The 14,466-nt window shown below is 34.3% G+C and overlaps 2 protein-coding genes across 5 annotated transcripts in view; one reads left to right on the forward strand and one right to left on the reverse strand.

The window, feature by feature from the left end:
* Window positions 1–1,773: 1,773 nt before the first annotated feature.
* LOC133182193 (probable gluconokinase) lies at window positions 1,774–8,457 on the reverse strand. Its single transcript, XM_061316940.1, has 5 exons — window positions 8,338–8,457; window positions 5,878–5,908; window positions 3,987–4,073; window positions 3,609–3,652; window positions 1,774–3,484 (listed from the first exon to the last, which is right to left on the reverse strand). The coding sequence occupies exons 1-5, from the start codon at window positions 8,373–8,375 to the stop codon at window positions 3,160–3,162; spliced, it is 525 nt and encodes a 174-aa protein (XP_061172924.1). The 5' UTR covers window positions 8,376–8,457; the 3' UTR covers window positions 1,774–3,159.
* A 71-nt stretch (window positions 8,458–8,528) lies between these two features.
* LOC133182191 (FERM domain-containing protein 5-like) overlaps window positions 8,529–14,466 on the forward strand; it is a 41,273-nt gene continuing 35,335 nt past the window's right edge. For all 4 annotated transcript variants that reach the window (XM_061316936.1, XM_061316938.1, XM_061316937.1 and 1 more), the window contains exon 1: window positions 8,529–8,746. In XM_061316936.1, the coding sequence (XP_061172920.1) occupies window positions 8,648–8,746 (99 nt within the window). In that variant the 5' untranslated portion in view covers window positions 8,529–8,647. The remainder of the gene's footprint in view (window positions 8,747–14,466) is intronic.

Genomic DNA, 14,466 nt, shown 5'->3' on the forward strand with positions numbered 1-14,466 from the left:
ACCAACCATTTAAAAATTATGGCCAAGGTTAAAGTTTTTCAAAAGTAGGTCAAACTCCTATGTCAAGGTCAAAGGGTCAAAGTGGTTGGTATTCAAAGGAAGGTGATGTCACAAGGATTACATATGTGAAGTATGAAAGCCCTAGCATCAACCATTCAAAAGTTATGGCCAAGGTTTTTCAAAAGTAGGTCAAACTCCTAGGTCAAGGTCAAAAGGTCAAAGTGGTTGGTATTCAAAGGAAGGTCTTGTCACAAGGAATACACATGTGAAGTTTGAAACCCCAAGCACCAACTGTTCAAAAGTTATGGCCAAGGTTAAAGTTTTTCAAAAGTAGGTCAAACTCCTAGGTCAAGGTCAAAAGGTCAAAGTTGTTGGTATCCAAAGGAGGGCCTTGTCACAAAGAATACACATGTGAAGTTTGAAACCCCAAGCACCAACTGTTCAGAAGTTATGGCCAAGGTTGAAGTCTCATAAAATTTTGCAAAAGTGGGTCAAACTCCAAGGTCAAGGTCAAATACGATGGTACCCAAAGAAAGGTCTTGTCACAAGGAATACACATGTGAAATATGAAAGTCATAGCTCCAACCAATCAAAAGTTATGGGAAAGGTTAAAGTTGACAACAGACAGACAGTCAAACAGAAAAACAGACAGACAGGACAAAAACAATATACCCCCGGGATCTTTCGATCCAGGGGCATAAAAAGTATGCAACTCCCCTTATGAATAATTACATAATAGTTGCTTGGAAGAAAAAAAAATCAACTTTATATGTGTTAAAACAATTAAGGTTATTTTAACAAGTGGCCCAAGGGCCTTAACTGTCACCTGAGTATAACAATTTAGAGGATCCATAAACCGATAAATGAAGCTTTGTTGCAAAAAAGCAAGAAAAATAGTTCGATTAAGATCAACAAAATAATTGTTCTAGTATCTATCTCTTTGTCCCCCATTTATCACTGTTACCATGCAGACTTTTAACAAAATGTCTATAACCTCTCACATTGACCTCACTTGGCCTTTGAAGAACATTTAAAAAGACAAGTTATTTTTGTTTCATTTTTATTCATGTATTATTTAAGTCTACCTGATCATTTAGACTAAGAAAGTACTTTTTGTATTATACAATAAATGTTCTTGCATAATTCTCTTATTCTATTAATCTTTCAAATACATTATCTACAGTGATTAATTATGAAAGGTGAATGGCAAAGGGGAATAACTTCACTCAGTAAAATACAAATTAATAGAGCCCTGGCCAGGACCAGAACACTTGACTAAATGGTCCTGATGTTCAAAATTCTGGTAAAAATACCCTTGGTTATTAAAACTTTATACTCTGTTTGCCTCCAATATGCCCAGGAGCAGAGAAGATCTTAAAAGAAATAATGCATTTTCACTATTTTAACACAGCCCTACCCTAATACCAGAACCCATGACTCAGGGTCATGAAATTTACAAATTTGGAAGAGGTACCCTCATCATCATAACTATGCAGTTACATGTAGTTGAAGATTTTCAAAGAATTCACCCATTTTCACTATATTATCAATAGAGCCCCCTCCCCCCCTCCCCGCCCCCCCCCCCCCCCCAGACACAACAGAACCTCTGGGACCACAAGTTTTAAAATTTTGTAAAGCATCCTTGCTTATCATAACTATACACTTGTTTCTTTGCTTTATAACCAGTAGCAGAAAAAATATTTTGAAAGAAAGAATGAATTTTCACTATATAATCAATAGAGCCCCCCCCCCCCTTTCACCAGAACCCCTGACCCTGGGGACATGAATTTCACAATTTTGGAAAAGGCAGCCATGCTCATCATAACTATGTGCTTATTTAGTTTATTTAATACCCAGGAGCACAGAAGAAGATTTTCAAAGATTTGATGCATTTTCACTATATAATCAATAGAGCCCCACCCTAACACCAGAACCCCTGACCCAGGGGCCATGAAATTCACAATTTTGGCAGAGGCAGCCATGCTCATCATAACTATGTACTTAGTTAGTTTATTTAATACCCAGGAGCAGAGAAGAAGATTTTCAAAGAAATAATGCATTTTCACTATATAATCAATAGGGCCCCACCCTAACACCTGAACCCCTTACCCAGGGGCCATGAAATTCATAATTTTGGCAGAGGCAGCCATGCTCATTATAACTATGTACTTATTTAGTTTATTTAATACCCATGCGCACAGAAGATGATTTTCAAAGATTTAATGCATTTTAACTATATAATCACTAGAGCCCCACCCTAACACCAGAACCCCTGACCCAGGGGCCATGAAATTCACAATTTTGGACGAGGCAGTCTTGCTTGACATAACTATGTACTTAGTTGGTTTATCTAATACCCAGGAGCGAGAAGAAGATTTTCAAAGAAATAATGCACTTTTACTATATGATCTATATAGCCCCACCCTAGCACCAGAACCCCTGACCCTGGGGCTATGAATTTCACAATTTTGGTAGAGGGCTCAATGCTTATTACAATCATGCCAACAGTTTGACTGCTTGATGTCCAGGAGTAAAGAAGAAGATTTTTGAAGATTGCATTAATTTTGGTGGTTTTAGCCCCACCCCTCAGGCCCCAGGGGGGCAGGGACCATGAAATTCACAATTTTTGTCCCCCTTCACCCATAGATGCTATATGCCAAAATTGGTTGAAATTGGTTGAGTAGTTTCAGAGAAGGAGCTGAAAATGTTTAAATGTTAACGCACGACGGACGACGACGGACAAAAAAGGATAGCAATAGGTCACCTGAGTGACTCAGGTGACCTAAAAATGTAGTTTTTAAAGAATGCTTGGAAACTGAATTTGAAGCATGCGACGTCATTACGTTTTCAGTGCATAACATCAACGTTGTTTTAAAGCGGCCTTACTAAACTGCTCATAATATACTGAAAAAGTTAGATATTTTTAAAAATTGTGTATATTTGCATTCAGAAAGAGTCAGGCTATCAAAATTTACCAAAAAGTCAATTTGTGAAATTTTGACCTTAAGGGCCCTTTTCTCATGACGGCAGTCATTTAATTTATACTTTACTAGTTTACTGTAATATGAATCAAAATTGATTCTATTAAATACAATGATGCCTACAAACAGAAATTTACTGATCATCCTGTAGAATCCACAGTATGAGTGATGTACCATATCAATTCATGAAATTTGTGTTTGTTTTCTCAATAATTTGATCCACAACTTCAGCTGGAGATACTTTAATGTCCACTTGAACACATTTTTCCTCTGTAGTTGGAATTTCTAGAGTAGCTAACTGAGAGTCTAGTAAAGAGGAAGGCATGAAATGACCGATGCGACTGTTTAGTCTGTCCTGAATCACCGCCCTGTCACCATGTAAAAGGACAAACAAAATGTCAGAAATCTCATCTTCAGATGAAGAACCATTTACCAAGATATCTCTATATACTTTCTTCAGCGCTGAGCAGGTGACAACACCAGATTTCCCCTCTTTTGAGAGTCTGAAAAATACATGCATATATACACATAAATCTTGAGACTGCATTAATTGTAACATATAAGGTAGGGTTATTGAAGTTCGAATCTGTGTATCAAATTATTATAATAGGTTTTTATCTTGCTTACCCCTTCATGTACTTGTGTATTGCTAATAACCATGGGAGTCTGTCCTATCAAAAATAAAAGGATCGACTTGCACTTAAAATTAAAAAAAATCATGAGCAGCAGCTACAACATGCTGTAGATTCCTCATTTTTGTGAGTACTTAATATAGCAAAATGGCTCTTTGACGTCAAATTGCGAGAACAATAATTCACAAGTAGACCGTTGATCATTAGGGATTTTATATGGATTTCAATACTATAAAAATAAAAGCAAGTAAATTTATTTCGTGAGTGGTGCTTCTTGCAAAATTATGCAATAATTAATTACTCACATATATTTAGGAATCTACAGTACATGAAATAAAACAATATATAAACTACTGTGTTTCAACTTGCTCACCTGATCAGTCAGAGGAATTCCATGAGACATTTTCTCTTTATTTTCTTTGGAATGAAACTCGTCAGCATCTCTAAATGGCAGTCCAAGCTGTAAGGAATATATTAACATGAATGTTAAAAAATGTAGCAGATTCCCTCTTCCTTTTTCCCATGTAAATATAAGGCTAATTAAAAGATACACATGAGGTTTCTCTACTACATTGTATAAAGAAAAGGTTGACGCTTACTTTCTTATTATTGAAAGGAGCATCTACCAGTCTATTTGTTTTGTTAGATCTAGAATGCATGTGCACATTGGGACATTAGACATTATTTTTTTCATTGTTACGTCTGGAATAATTCCTTATTAATAACATATACATATAATTTATGATAACAAGATTTAAACAATTTGCTTAATGCTAAGTCTAACTGATTGCTAATTAATTACATTTCAATTTGTTTTTCATTTCTCATCAGATATTTATTAATAAATTAATTCATGATCTTATAAAACTTTGTTACATGAACTGTTCCCCAACAGTGGCGTGAGTGAAATATAAAAACACAAGGTACTGAGTTTCCTGATTAAGTGCCTAAATAATTGATAGTGAAGTTTAAGAAGAAGAAAGTTTTTGTCCCCCACTTTCACTGAAAGTGGGGGATATTAATTTGGGTCTGTCTGTCCGTCCGTCCGTCCATCTGTATTTCTGTCTGTCTGTAATGCTTTCGTTTCCGCGTGATATCTCGAGAACCCTTTGAGCTTTCACAATGAAATTTTGCATAGCAACTCCCTATGGCCTAAAGAAGAACCCTATTGATTTTGAGTTCAAAAGGTCAAAGGTCAAGGTCATAAATTCTTAAATTCTGTCTGTTTTAACACTTTTGTTTCTACGCGATATCTCAAGAATCCTTTGAGCTTTTGCAACGAAATTTTACGTAACAACTCTCTGTGGCCTAAGGAAGACCTCTATTGATTTTGAGGTCAAAAGGTCAGAGTTCAAGGTCATAAATTTATACATTCCATCTGTATGTAACACTTTTGTTTCCGGGCGATATCTCAAGAAGCTTTTGAGCTTTTGCAATGAAATTTTATACCATAACTCCCTAGGGCCTCTCTCACCCCTCTCAAAGTGTCCCACCCCGTTTTTTAATTATTATTTACAATTGTATTGTATTAAAAGTCACATGGCACTATTTTTAGCACAGGGACTTGTGGAGAGTTATTACGTATAATACAGGTTGTTGGCAGACATTATATTCTTATTACATCTATTAGAACTGTTTAGTAAAGGCTAAATTAGACACCATGTATTGATTAAAATTTTGACAATATCAAATGTCAATATAAACATTATATGTGAGTTAATGTTTGCATTAATTTTGCTCTATATGCAAGTGCCTCTGTGGTCTAGTGGTATGTTACTCACTTAACAACCAAGAGGCCCGGGTTCAAATCCCCAGACGAATCTCTTTTTTTTTCTTAATTTTTTTTTTTTGGATTTACTAAATGATACTATTCAACATGTGAAATGAAAAAGTTATGATGTCTGGTGTGTACAAACTCATAAAATCATTATTACAGTGAGATAAATATTCTGTATATTAAAAATAATCTTCTATACACATACTAAAGAATAAGCAATGAAATCTTTATATCCATATTGGCATTTTTTTTAATTTGCTTCAATATACATGTATACTTTTAATAATTCTACAAATACAGGGGGCAGTGTGACCCCCCACCCCACCCCCTCCCGAACTGTGCATGCTCTTCTTTTTTCCCTAAGCAGGGGACACAAATTCTCTGAATTAGCTTGTTGTTTTAAATACAGTTTTGAAGACACATGCAATATCTCTTTTTTTTGCACTTCACAAAGACGTACCCCTCCCTCCCTCTCTCTCCTACTGACCTTCTCTGCTAGAGCTGTTCCCACAGTTGTTCTGCAAGAGAACGTAACTGACAATTAAAATGTAGACAATATTTTTTTCAGTAAGTATATTTATAGATAATCCTATCAAAGATAATATTAAACATCTATGAATAAAGTAGGATCGACATAAATATGAACGATGTTAATTATTATTATGAACAGTTTGTAAATACAAATAATCATAATGATTCTGCATGAATTCTTCTCTTTAACAATTTAAATCAGCTTAACGTGGCTGATCATAACTGCATAACTGACCCAATGAACAACGATGAAAAATGGAGCCAGTATGATAGCTTCATCCAAAACTTGATCAGCATTGCAAAAGAGGTGCAAAAAGGAAATACATGTACACAAATGTCATCATTTTTTACTTTCATTGAGGCTTCCCCCACTATATATAGCTAAATATACAGATCAGAACATAAATAACATTACTTACATGCATGTTTCTGATTTTAAAAAAAATTGAAGGACACCTCTGTTGATATAAATAAAGTGGTAGATGAAGAATGGGAAAAAATGCATGTTTATGCAGATTTTCTTTTCAATTGGGGTGAGGCTGGGGTCCATATATTGTATACTTGCAAATTAGTACATATAGGCCGGTGTCTATAACTAATCACTAGATATGAATAAATCTGTCAATAAGCACAGCTATATATGGATCATATTATATAACAAACTAGAAATATGTTCATAGGATATGAATGCCCCACCCAAGATTCATTAGTATAAATGCATCGTGAAAGAAAATGTACCTTGCTCCTTTGTTCAAGATTATATGATAAATGGGGAATAATGTATGATAAATGGGGAATAGTGAGGACAATTTCACGTGGGGAAGGTTATAAGGTCAGAAATTAAATTACCAATTTGTACAAGTGTATGAAGTTTGATGAAAATATCTTGAATACCTGGTATGTTCTTTGAAGCAGAGTTTTAAACACAATAAATAGTAAAGTCAAAGGTCTCGGGAAGGTCAATGTAAAAAAGATTAGGACACAGTCAATAATGTTTTCACCAATATGTATCATTGCATATGTTTAGATAAAAATATCTTTTTAAATACTTTCTTTGAAACTGAGCTAAATGCAAAGTAAAGAAAAGTGAGGTCAAGTTCACAGTTGAATAGTTCTCACCAATATGTATCAATGTAATATATGTTTAGATAAAAATATTCTGAATAGTTTCTTTGAAGATGAGCTAAATACAAAATAAAACAGGAAGGTCAAGGTCATAGAAAAGGTCAGAGTCAAAAAAATTTGATGCAGTTGAATTTGTTCTTACCACAATGTATCAGCATATAAAGTTGGATAAAAACATCATGAATATAGTTTCTTTGAAACTGATCCAGATGCAAAGTGTTTCATGGAAGATGAACATAACAAACACCATATGCTCCGGCCATATTTATGGTGGAGCATAACATTTGTTTCACAGAGTGGACCACAAGGTAGTGCTTACGTACAGTGTACCAAATCATGTATGCACTTGTAGATGTACCAACCAAAACATACCTACACCTACTCAGCACCTCTACCAGGGGTTGAAATTTAATGATGAAAATCCCTGGACTTGTCCAGGGGCTACTGTTCTGAGTAAAAAATTACTAGCCCAAACCTCAAACTAACTAAGCCCAACAATTTTTATGCAAAATGAAAACATAACAAGTTTATATAAGTTTCAAACACTTTGGTGATAGGAACAAATTAAACTAGAGTAAGTGCTCAGTCAAAAGAAACCAATCTACATGGAAAAGAGAAAGTAAACTGACAAGAATTTTTTTTCCAATTTATGCTAGTCCAATGGACTATTGTTACATTTAATTTAGCTAGCCCGAGTCTTAAAATGACTAGCCCCGGGCATCGGGCTACTGTATATTTCAACCCCTGCTCTACATGTACCTGTGGGCACCCTCTCCAACTTGTGCCAATCTGAAAAAAAGACATATGGTATCAGACTGTGGAATGAGTTACCATAAGTACCTTCCACTGCCAAATCATTCAAGATCAACCTTCAAGGCAGGACTTGTAAGCATCCACTAGAACCCTCATTTTGTTTTTATCCGATCATTTTTTTCACCTGCACCTATGTTTGCAAAGCACAGACACTGTATGTTATGCACAAAGTGCAACAATGCTAGAGAGAGGGCCTTGCATGACCATGAGAATTTATATACATGAGACAGATGTATATAGTGAAATTTGTTATTTTTGGTCTGAATTTGAATAAATAAAAAAAGTAATTAAAGCTAACAACCCCTGCATATGAACAATATTTAGAAAAAAGAATAACCTCTGGTATATGTGATTGCTAGATCGGATATACATGTATTTTAGATGTTTTTGTTCTATTGTTTATATTGTCTTTTCGATGTTATTTCCTGCGTATGTTAAATTGCAGCTATCTATATAAATATGGAACTCCGTTGCATACTTGCCACAGCCACATACACCCACAACAACATATATCATTCTTGCTCTAAATGAAAATTCTCTTTAGAAACATCTAAAGGCGTCGCACATGTCCCATTTTGTCATCTGTGAGTTGTCAGCTGTTCTGCAAGTGTCCTACTTTCGGAATAACTCTAATTTTTTCATAATGTTTAAGTTCCGAAGAATTAAAACGTCCCTGACCTTTGGTCATGTGACTAAGCCGGTCTTCCATTTTGTATCGATGTGTGAAAATTTATGAATCTTGGGTACCATTGAGGAAATTCGATACACTTCAGGTCTCATCCATCAAGATGTTTCGCAAAAAGAGTGTAAAGGGTGATGTTCATACAGAGTACCAATGCTCAATTCGATTTCTGGACGACTCGGAACCCCTCAGTCTAAGTTTTAAGGTATAAATTTATGCATGTGTGCTGTCATTAAAAAATGCTTTAGTCAGCTGAGGTATAGGCCCTATAAGAAGTTTGAAACATTAGCATGCTTTATAAATAAAAATATACTGATATATTTTTTTTCAGACTGTTAAACTTGATTGTAGACTATTGATTTGATTGTAACCCCTAGATGGTTTACATTATTATGTACACGCAGTGAAGTGTGGGGTATAAACAATGTTACGCATGGATAGCTTTAGCCAGCAAGTAGACTAACTTGTATCAAATCATTTCAGAATGACATGCTGTGTATGATGTGTCATAGGCTTTCTTCAAAGTTGGTCACAATTGATATTATTATATGTAATTACTGTCTACTGCTTCATAAAAAAGGCTTACATAATTAGTTGAGTTAATGAGTTACTGTAGGAGAAATATGCAGCAGATTAGACCTGAACTCAGGTGCGGGCCATCTAATTACAAATCAAGACCCCCCCCCCCCCCCCACTTTTGGTGCTTGGTGCTTCTCACAGCCATGTAGATGTTTCAATAACCGAATTTCACATTCTAAGATTTATGGTCCAGTGGTCATTCCATCTCCTTAATGCAGTTATTTCTGTATCCATGCATCAGGTAATGTACATGCTTTGCAGATGCTCTGTAATGAGAGAAAGTACTGATGTAGAAGATCACTGAAGACCATCAAATTCTAAGAACAGATGTGCAACCACTTTCATCATTAATTAATTGATAATTATAATAGTGTTACCTGCATGTTGTACTTTCTTTCTTTATGAAAATCTTTGTAAAGTACCTTTGCTGTTAACAAAAATGAAGCTTAAACAAATAATGTATGTTGAAAGTCTTAGCAGGGACTTTGTTGTCAATCAGAGAGAAGTTTCTTGTTTTGTTACTCAAAGTCTACTCAACAGACAGTACATATCCCTTGCATTTTTATTTCAATAGGGGAGCACATACTAAATGTGTAAACTGACTTCAATCTTCCTGATCTGATTAGAACTTGACGTTTTGTAAAAAATGTAGTGAATCCTCTTTTTGCCATAGTAAACACCCAGGCTGGATTACGTTTCATTTCTAGCGAGAGGACTACGGTACATTTTAGACCGGTACAAGGATTTTAGTATTGGTATTCTTAATTAATGTACATGCAAAAATCAGATAATAGCATAATGGTAAAAACTAAGGAAAACATAGTCTCAAATATAAACTTTGTAGGTGGGAGATTCTTTCACATGTACTTTCAACACATCATCTAATAAAACCATGCCATTACTGTTAAACTTAGGCCAAATAAAAAAATATGTGTGGTTCCGGTTACCCGACCTTCCCTATTTTATACCCCCGACCCTAAACTTTTTTTTGGCAATTTTCATATTTTTTCCGGAATTTTCCCCCATTTCCATCAATGGCTCCGGTTTAAGTTTTAGTTTCAGCAATGACGGCCTCCTTGCAAAACATAGTGCTAGTATTTAATAGTGTTAAATCTAAAGCAAGCTAGCATGTAGGTGTCCCCTACCAATATTGACTAGTATATTATCACACCACATCTAAATGCCATTTGAAAAGCAGTGATAGGTATTATTTGGAAAAATTAAGAAAATCATTTTGTTTAAAAAAAAAAAAAAAAAAAAAAAAAATTCCCTACCTACCTACCCTAATTTTTTTGGAAGTGTAACCGGAACCACACATATTTTTTTTGTTTGGCCTTAATGGAATAGGCTCACACACCTGAAAAGAGGAGTTAAATAGAGCATACATGTATTTAGTTTTGATATACATTTACAATGAAATTCAAAACTTTAAATTGCTAGTGATATTGTGGATTGTAAGATGAGAGCATGTATACCAAACATTCAATATCTATATCTATATTTTTAATCTTAATTTGGGTGTTTTCATTGTTGGTAAAAATGGTTTAGCATCCACATCAGAGTGAAATACTTTATTAATTATGTTGTTGCTGAGAGTTAATTAGGACCACTCCCAATATTTAAGTAAGATAAACATTTCTGGCAGAATGCTTACTTGCATGTGTATTACATGTAGATGTAATGTACAAAAATTTATCAATCTTTAAAATAAGTGGTTAATTAGGTTTTATGAAAAAACTGTGTTTGTCAGACTATGCATAAAATTTCCCATTTTCTTTGCATTTAACGGTTACAGTAATGAATATTTTGTGAAGCTAGAACTAGTTTTTTTAATGTTAATAACCATGAAACAGCTTGAAAATAAACACGTTTTTCAGAGAAAAGATTAGAAGATAATTTTGTTGTTGATATACCTTTGAAAGATGTGATTATTTGTTGCAGATGAAATTGGGGGAATTTTTAAGTGTGCATGGAAACAAAGTTGTAAGCAGACCATACTTGCAATGATGTCATAATATAATGGACAAGCTAGCAAGAAAATTGTCATTTTTAGCTCTACTGATCAGAGACCAGAAGAGCTTAATATGCAATAGTAAGGTGTCTGTCATCCATCCGTCTAGCTGTCCGTCTGGACTGTAAACAATTTTTCAAAATGCTACTCCTCCTACAGTTTTTTGTTCTGATTTCAGTATCACTTGGCACAGAAGTAGACTGCACTAAGGTGTATGATTCTCTTTATCGATTTTTGATTTTGATGATCGATGTTGCCATGGTTACTAAAATTAGAAATTTTATGAAATACTTTTAAAAAACTACTTCTCCTACAGTTTAATTTGGTCTGATTTCAATATAACTTGGCACACAAGTAGGCTACACTGAATACATAATTTTGTATATCGGTTTTTGATTTCCATGAATGGTGTTGAAATGGTTATGAAAAAATAGAAAATTCTCTAAATGACTAATTTGAAAAAAACTTTCAAAATGCTCCTCCTCCTACAGTTTTGGTCTGATTTCAATATAACTTGGCACAAGTGAAAACCAGGTAGGACAGACAGATGAGGGGGAAATCTGTAAAATCCATTTCCCATCCATGAAAAAAAACCCTCTTTCTTGGTGGTGGTGGTGGGGTCCACATTTTGTAGGGGAGGTCCAAAGTCATTTTTTATTTGCTTTAGTGTACACTTTCAATAACTCTGCAAATTTGAGAGGGGGTCCGGACCCCCTCTAGATCCGTGCATGTATGTGATACTATTTTTAATTAAATCCACTACTGCATTTGTGCCTTTGCAAATAATGAATGATTTTGCACTAAAGGATAACTGCACTTAACTCCAGTTTTTGGGTCTTTTTCGGTTGCTTCTGTTGCTTTTATATCTAAACCTTATTTCACTTTTGTATGTTTATGAAAACAATTTGGAACCAAATTTAAATCTTAAAATGATTTTAGATTGTAATACAATAAAATGATTCAATGTTTTTTGTCCTTACTGCTTTCCAAATATAGTGAATTTACACTTACCTGCCCTTGATTGAAAATTATATATGCATGAGAGGTGGAGCTAACATTGTAAGAATGGGTCTAAAATTAGACATGATAAATAACAATGACATGTTCGGAAAAAAGATCACTCTTTCCAATCTCCCTCTCCATTCTGTGTGGCACAAATATACTTCTGACAAAGGTTTCAAAACGAAATTAACAAAATGAGCATGTCAATGTAATTAAAGCAGATTTTATATCAATTCCAGATGACTTAACATGTTTGAACACAATGTCCTAGTTAACACAAAACATGCTACCTTACAAGTCACGTGACAGATTTAGTATTCACAAAGTTACCTGAGGTAAGAAATCACATGTTGAATTATAATATTCAACATGTCACAATCCTTGGTTACAACACAAAGAGCAAATGTAAGAAGAAGCAGTTTTTTCTCTTTTTAACCATGAGCGCATGTTTGTCTATTAATCTCCTTTTGACACATTATTATTTATGCAAATATACAACTACTGTTAAATGTAGAACAATAGACAAACATGCACTGACTATGTATAAAGTCAGTAAAAAAGTGGGCGTCCTCATTATCAAACGTAGATTCAAGAAATTGTGATGACCCCTGTCTTTGAAAACAGATTCGAACTTCGTAAATAACATAATTACATAAAGTTGTAGATTGGATGTTGACCATTCTTGCAATGAAAAGAAAAAGACCTGTTTTGAAAGTTTATTTTGTCGCAAAGGATGACTGCACTTAAGGAAATGCGGAATTTGCGACAAAATAAACTTTCAAAACAAGCATTTTTCTTTTCATTGCAAGAATGGTCAACATCCAATCTACAACTTTATGTAATTACGTTTAATAAAAGTGTGTATTTACGAAGTTCGAAGCTGTTTTCAAAGGCAGGGATCATCACAATTTCTTGAATCTCCGTTCGATAATGAGGACGCCCACTTATTTACTGACTTTATACATAGTCAGCGCATGTTTGTCTATTTTTCTACGTTTAACAGTAGTTGTATATTTGCATAAATAATAATGTGTCAAAAGGAGATTAATAGACAAACATGCGCTCATGGTTAAAAAGAGAAAAAACTGCTTCTTCTTACATTTGCTCTCTGTGTTGTAACCAAGGATTGTGACATGTTGAATATTATAATTCACCACGTGATTTCTTACCTCAGGTAACTTTGTGAATACTAAATTCCGTCACGTGACTTGTAAGGAAGCATGTGATGTGCTAACTAGGACATTGTGTTCGAACACGTTAAGTCATCTGGCATTGATATAAATTTGCTTTAATTACATTGATGTGCTCATATTGTTAATTTCGTTTTGAAACCTTTGTCAGAAGTGTATTTGTGCTATACAGAATGGAGAGGGAGATTGGAAAGAGTGATCACGTTCGCTTTTCAAAACATGTCATTGTTATTTATGTAGTCTAATTTTAGAGCCATTCTTACAATATTAGCTCCACCTCTCATGCATATCTAATGTTCAATCAAGGGCAGGTAAGTGTAAATTCACTATATTTGGAAAGCAGTAAGGACAAAGAACATTGAATCATTTTATTGTATCACAGTCTAAAATCATTTTAAGATTTAAATGTGGTTCCAAATTGACAGTATTCTTTCATAAACATACAAAAGTGAGATAAGGTTTAGATATAAAAGCAACAGAAGCAACCGAAAAGGACCCAAAAACAGGCGTTAAGTGCAGTCATCCTTTCACATGTCCTTAAGTGCAGCCATTCTTTAGTTGAAACACCAAATCGTGTTAAATTAAAAGTCTGCAGGTTTCTTCATAAAAATCTACAAAGGTGTCTCTGAAACACTGATGTAACATGTAACAGATAAAGTAGAGAAACGAAAGCAGAATTTAACAGTTTCAAATATTACAGCAGTGTTTAATTTTGTAAGATTTTGTAATTTGTAGTTTCAAGGAAAAAATCACCACAATATAACAAAAAAAATATTAACATAAAACGTCTTAAAAATGCAGGGTGGCTACACCAAAGTTCGATTTGTTTTTACTTCGATGGACAGTCCAAACCATAAAAATACATTTATTTTGGATTTTTATTTATTTAAAATGTATTTACCAAACATATATCAATAAATCAACTACGTGTACGTATCTCAAATTGCATCAGCCATTTTCAAAATTACTTAAAAGTAAGCATTGCTTGGTCATAGCTGAACTTGTGTATATTCACATGAGAGTGTAAATTCACATCAGGGGCTCGTTTCTCAAAAAGTCGTAGATTTGGGCCTAAGTTAGTCCGACTAAGTAAGTTACGCCAAAATTTAGACGGGCCTAAATCGCGTTTCAGAAAGCGGCGTA

Source organism: Saccostrea echinata, unplaced genomic scaffold (genome assembly GCF_033153115.1).
Source record: "Saccostrea echinata isolate AGI-Se365-2 ecotype Australia unplaced genomic scaffold, CSIRO_AGI_Sech_v1 ptg000009l, whole genome shotgun sequence".
Lineage (NCBI taxonomy): Eukaryota > Metazoa > Mollusca > Bivalvia > Ostreida > Ostreidae > Saccostrea > Saccostrea echinata.

Coding starts and splice junctions, on each gene's coding strand:
- LOC133182193 (XM_061316940.1), bottom strand. CDS start 8,375: ATGATATATGTTGTTGTGGGTGTATGTGGCTGTGGCAA. Junction 4,074..5,877: donor GAACAGCTCTAGCAGAGAAG/GTCAGTAGGAGA, acceptor TATTCCTTACAG/CTTGGACTGCCATTTAGAGA. Junction 3,653..3,986: donor GAATTCCTCTGACTGATCAG/GTGAGCAAGTTG, acceptor TATTTTTGATAG/GACAGACTCCCATGGTTATT.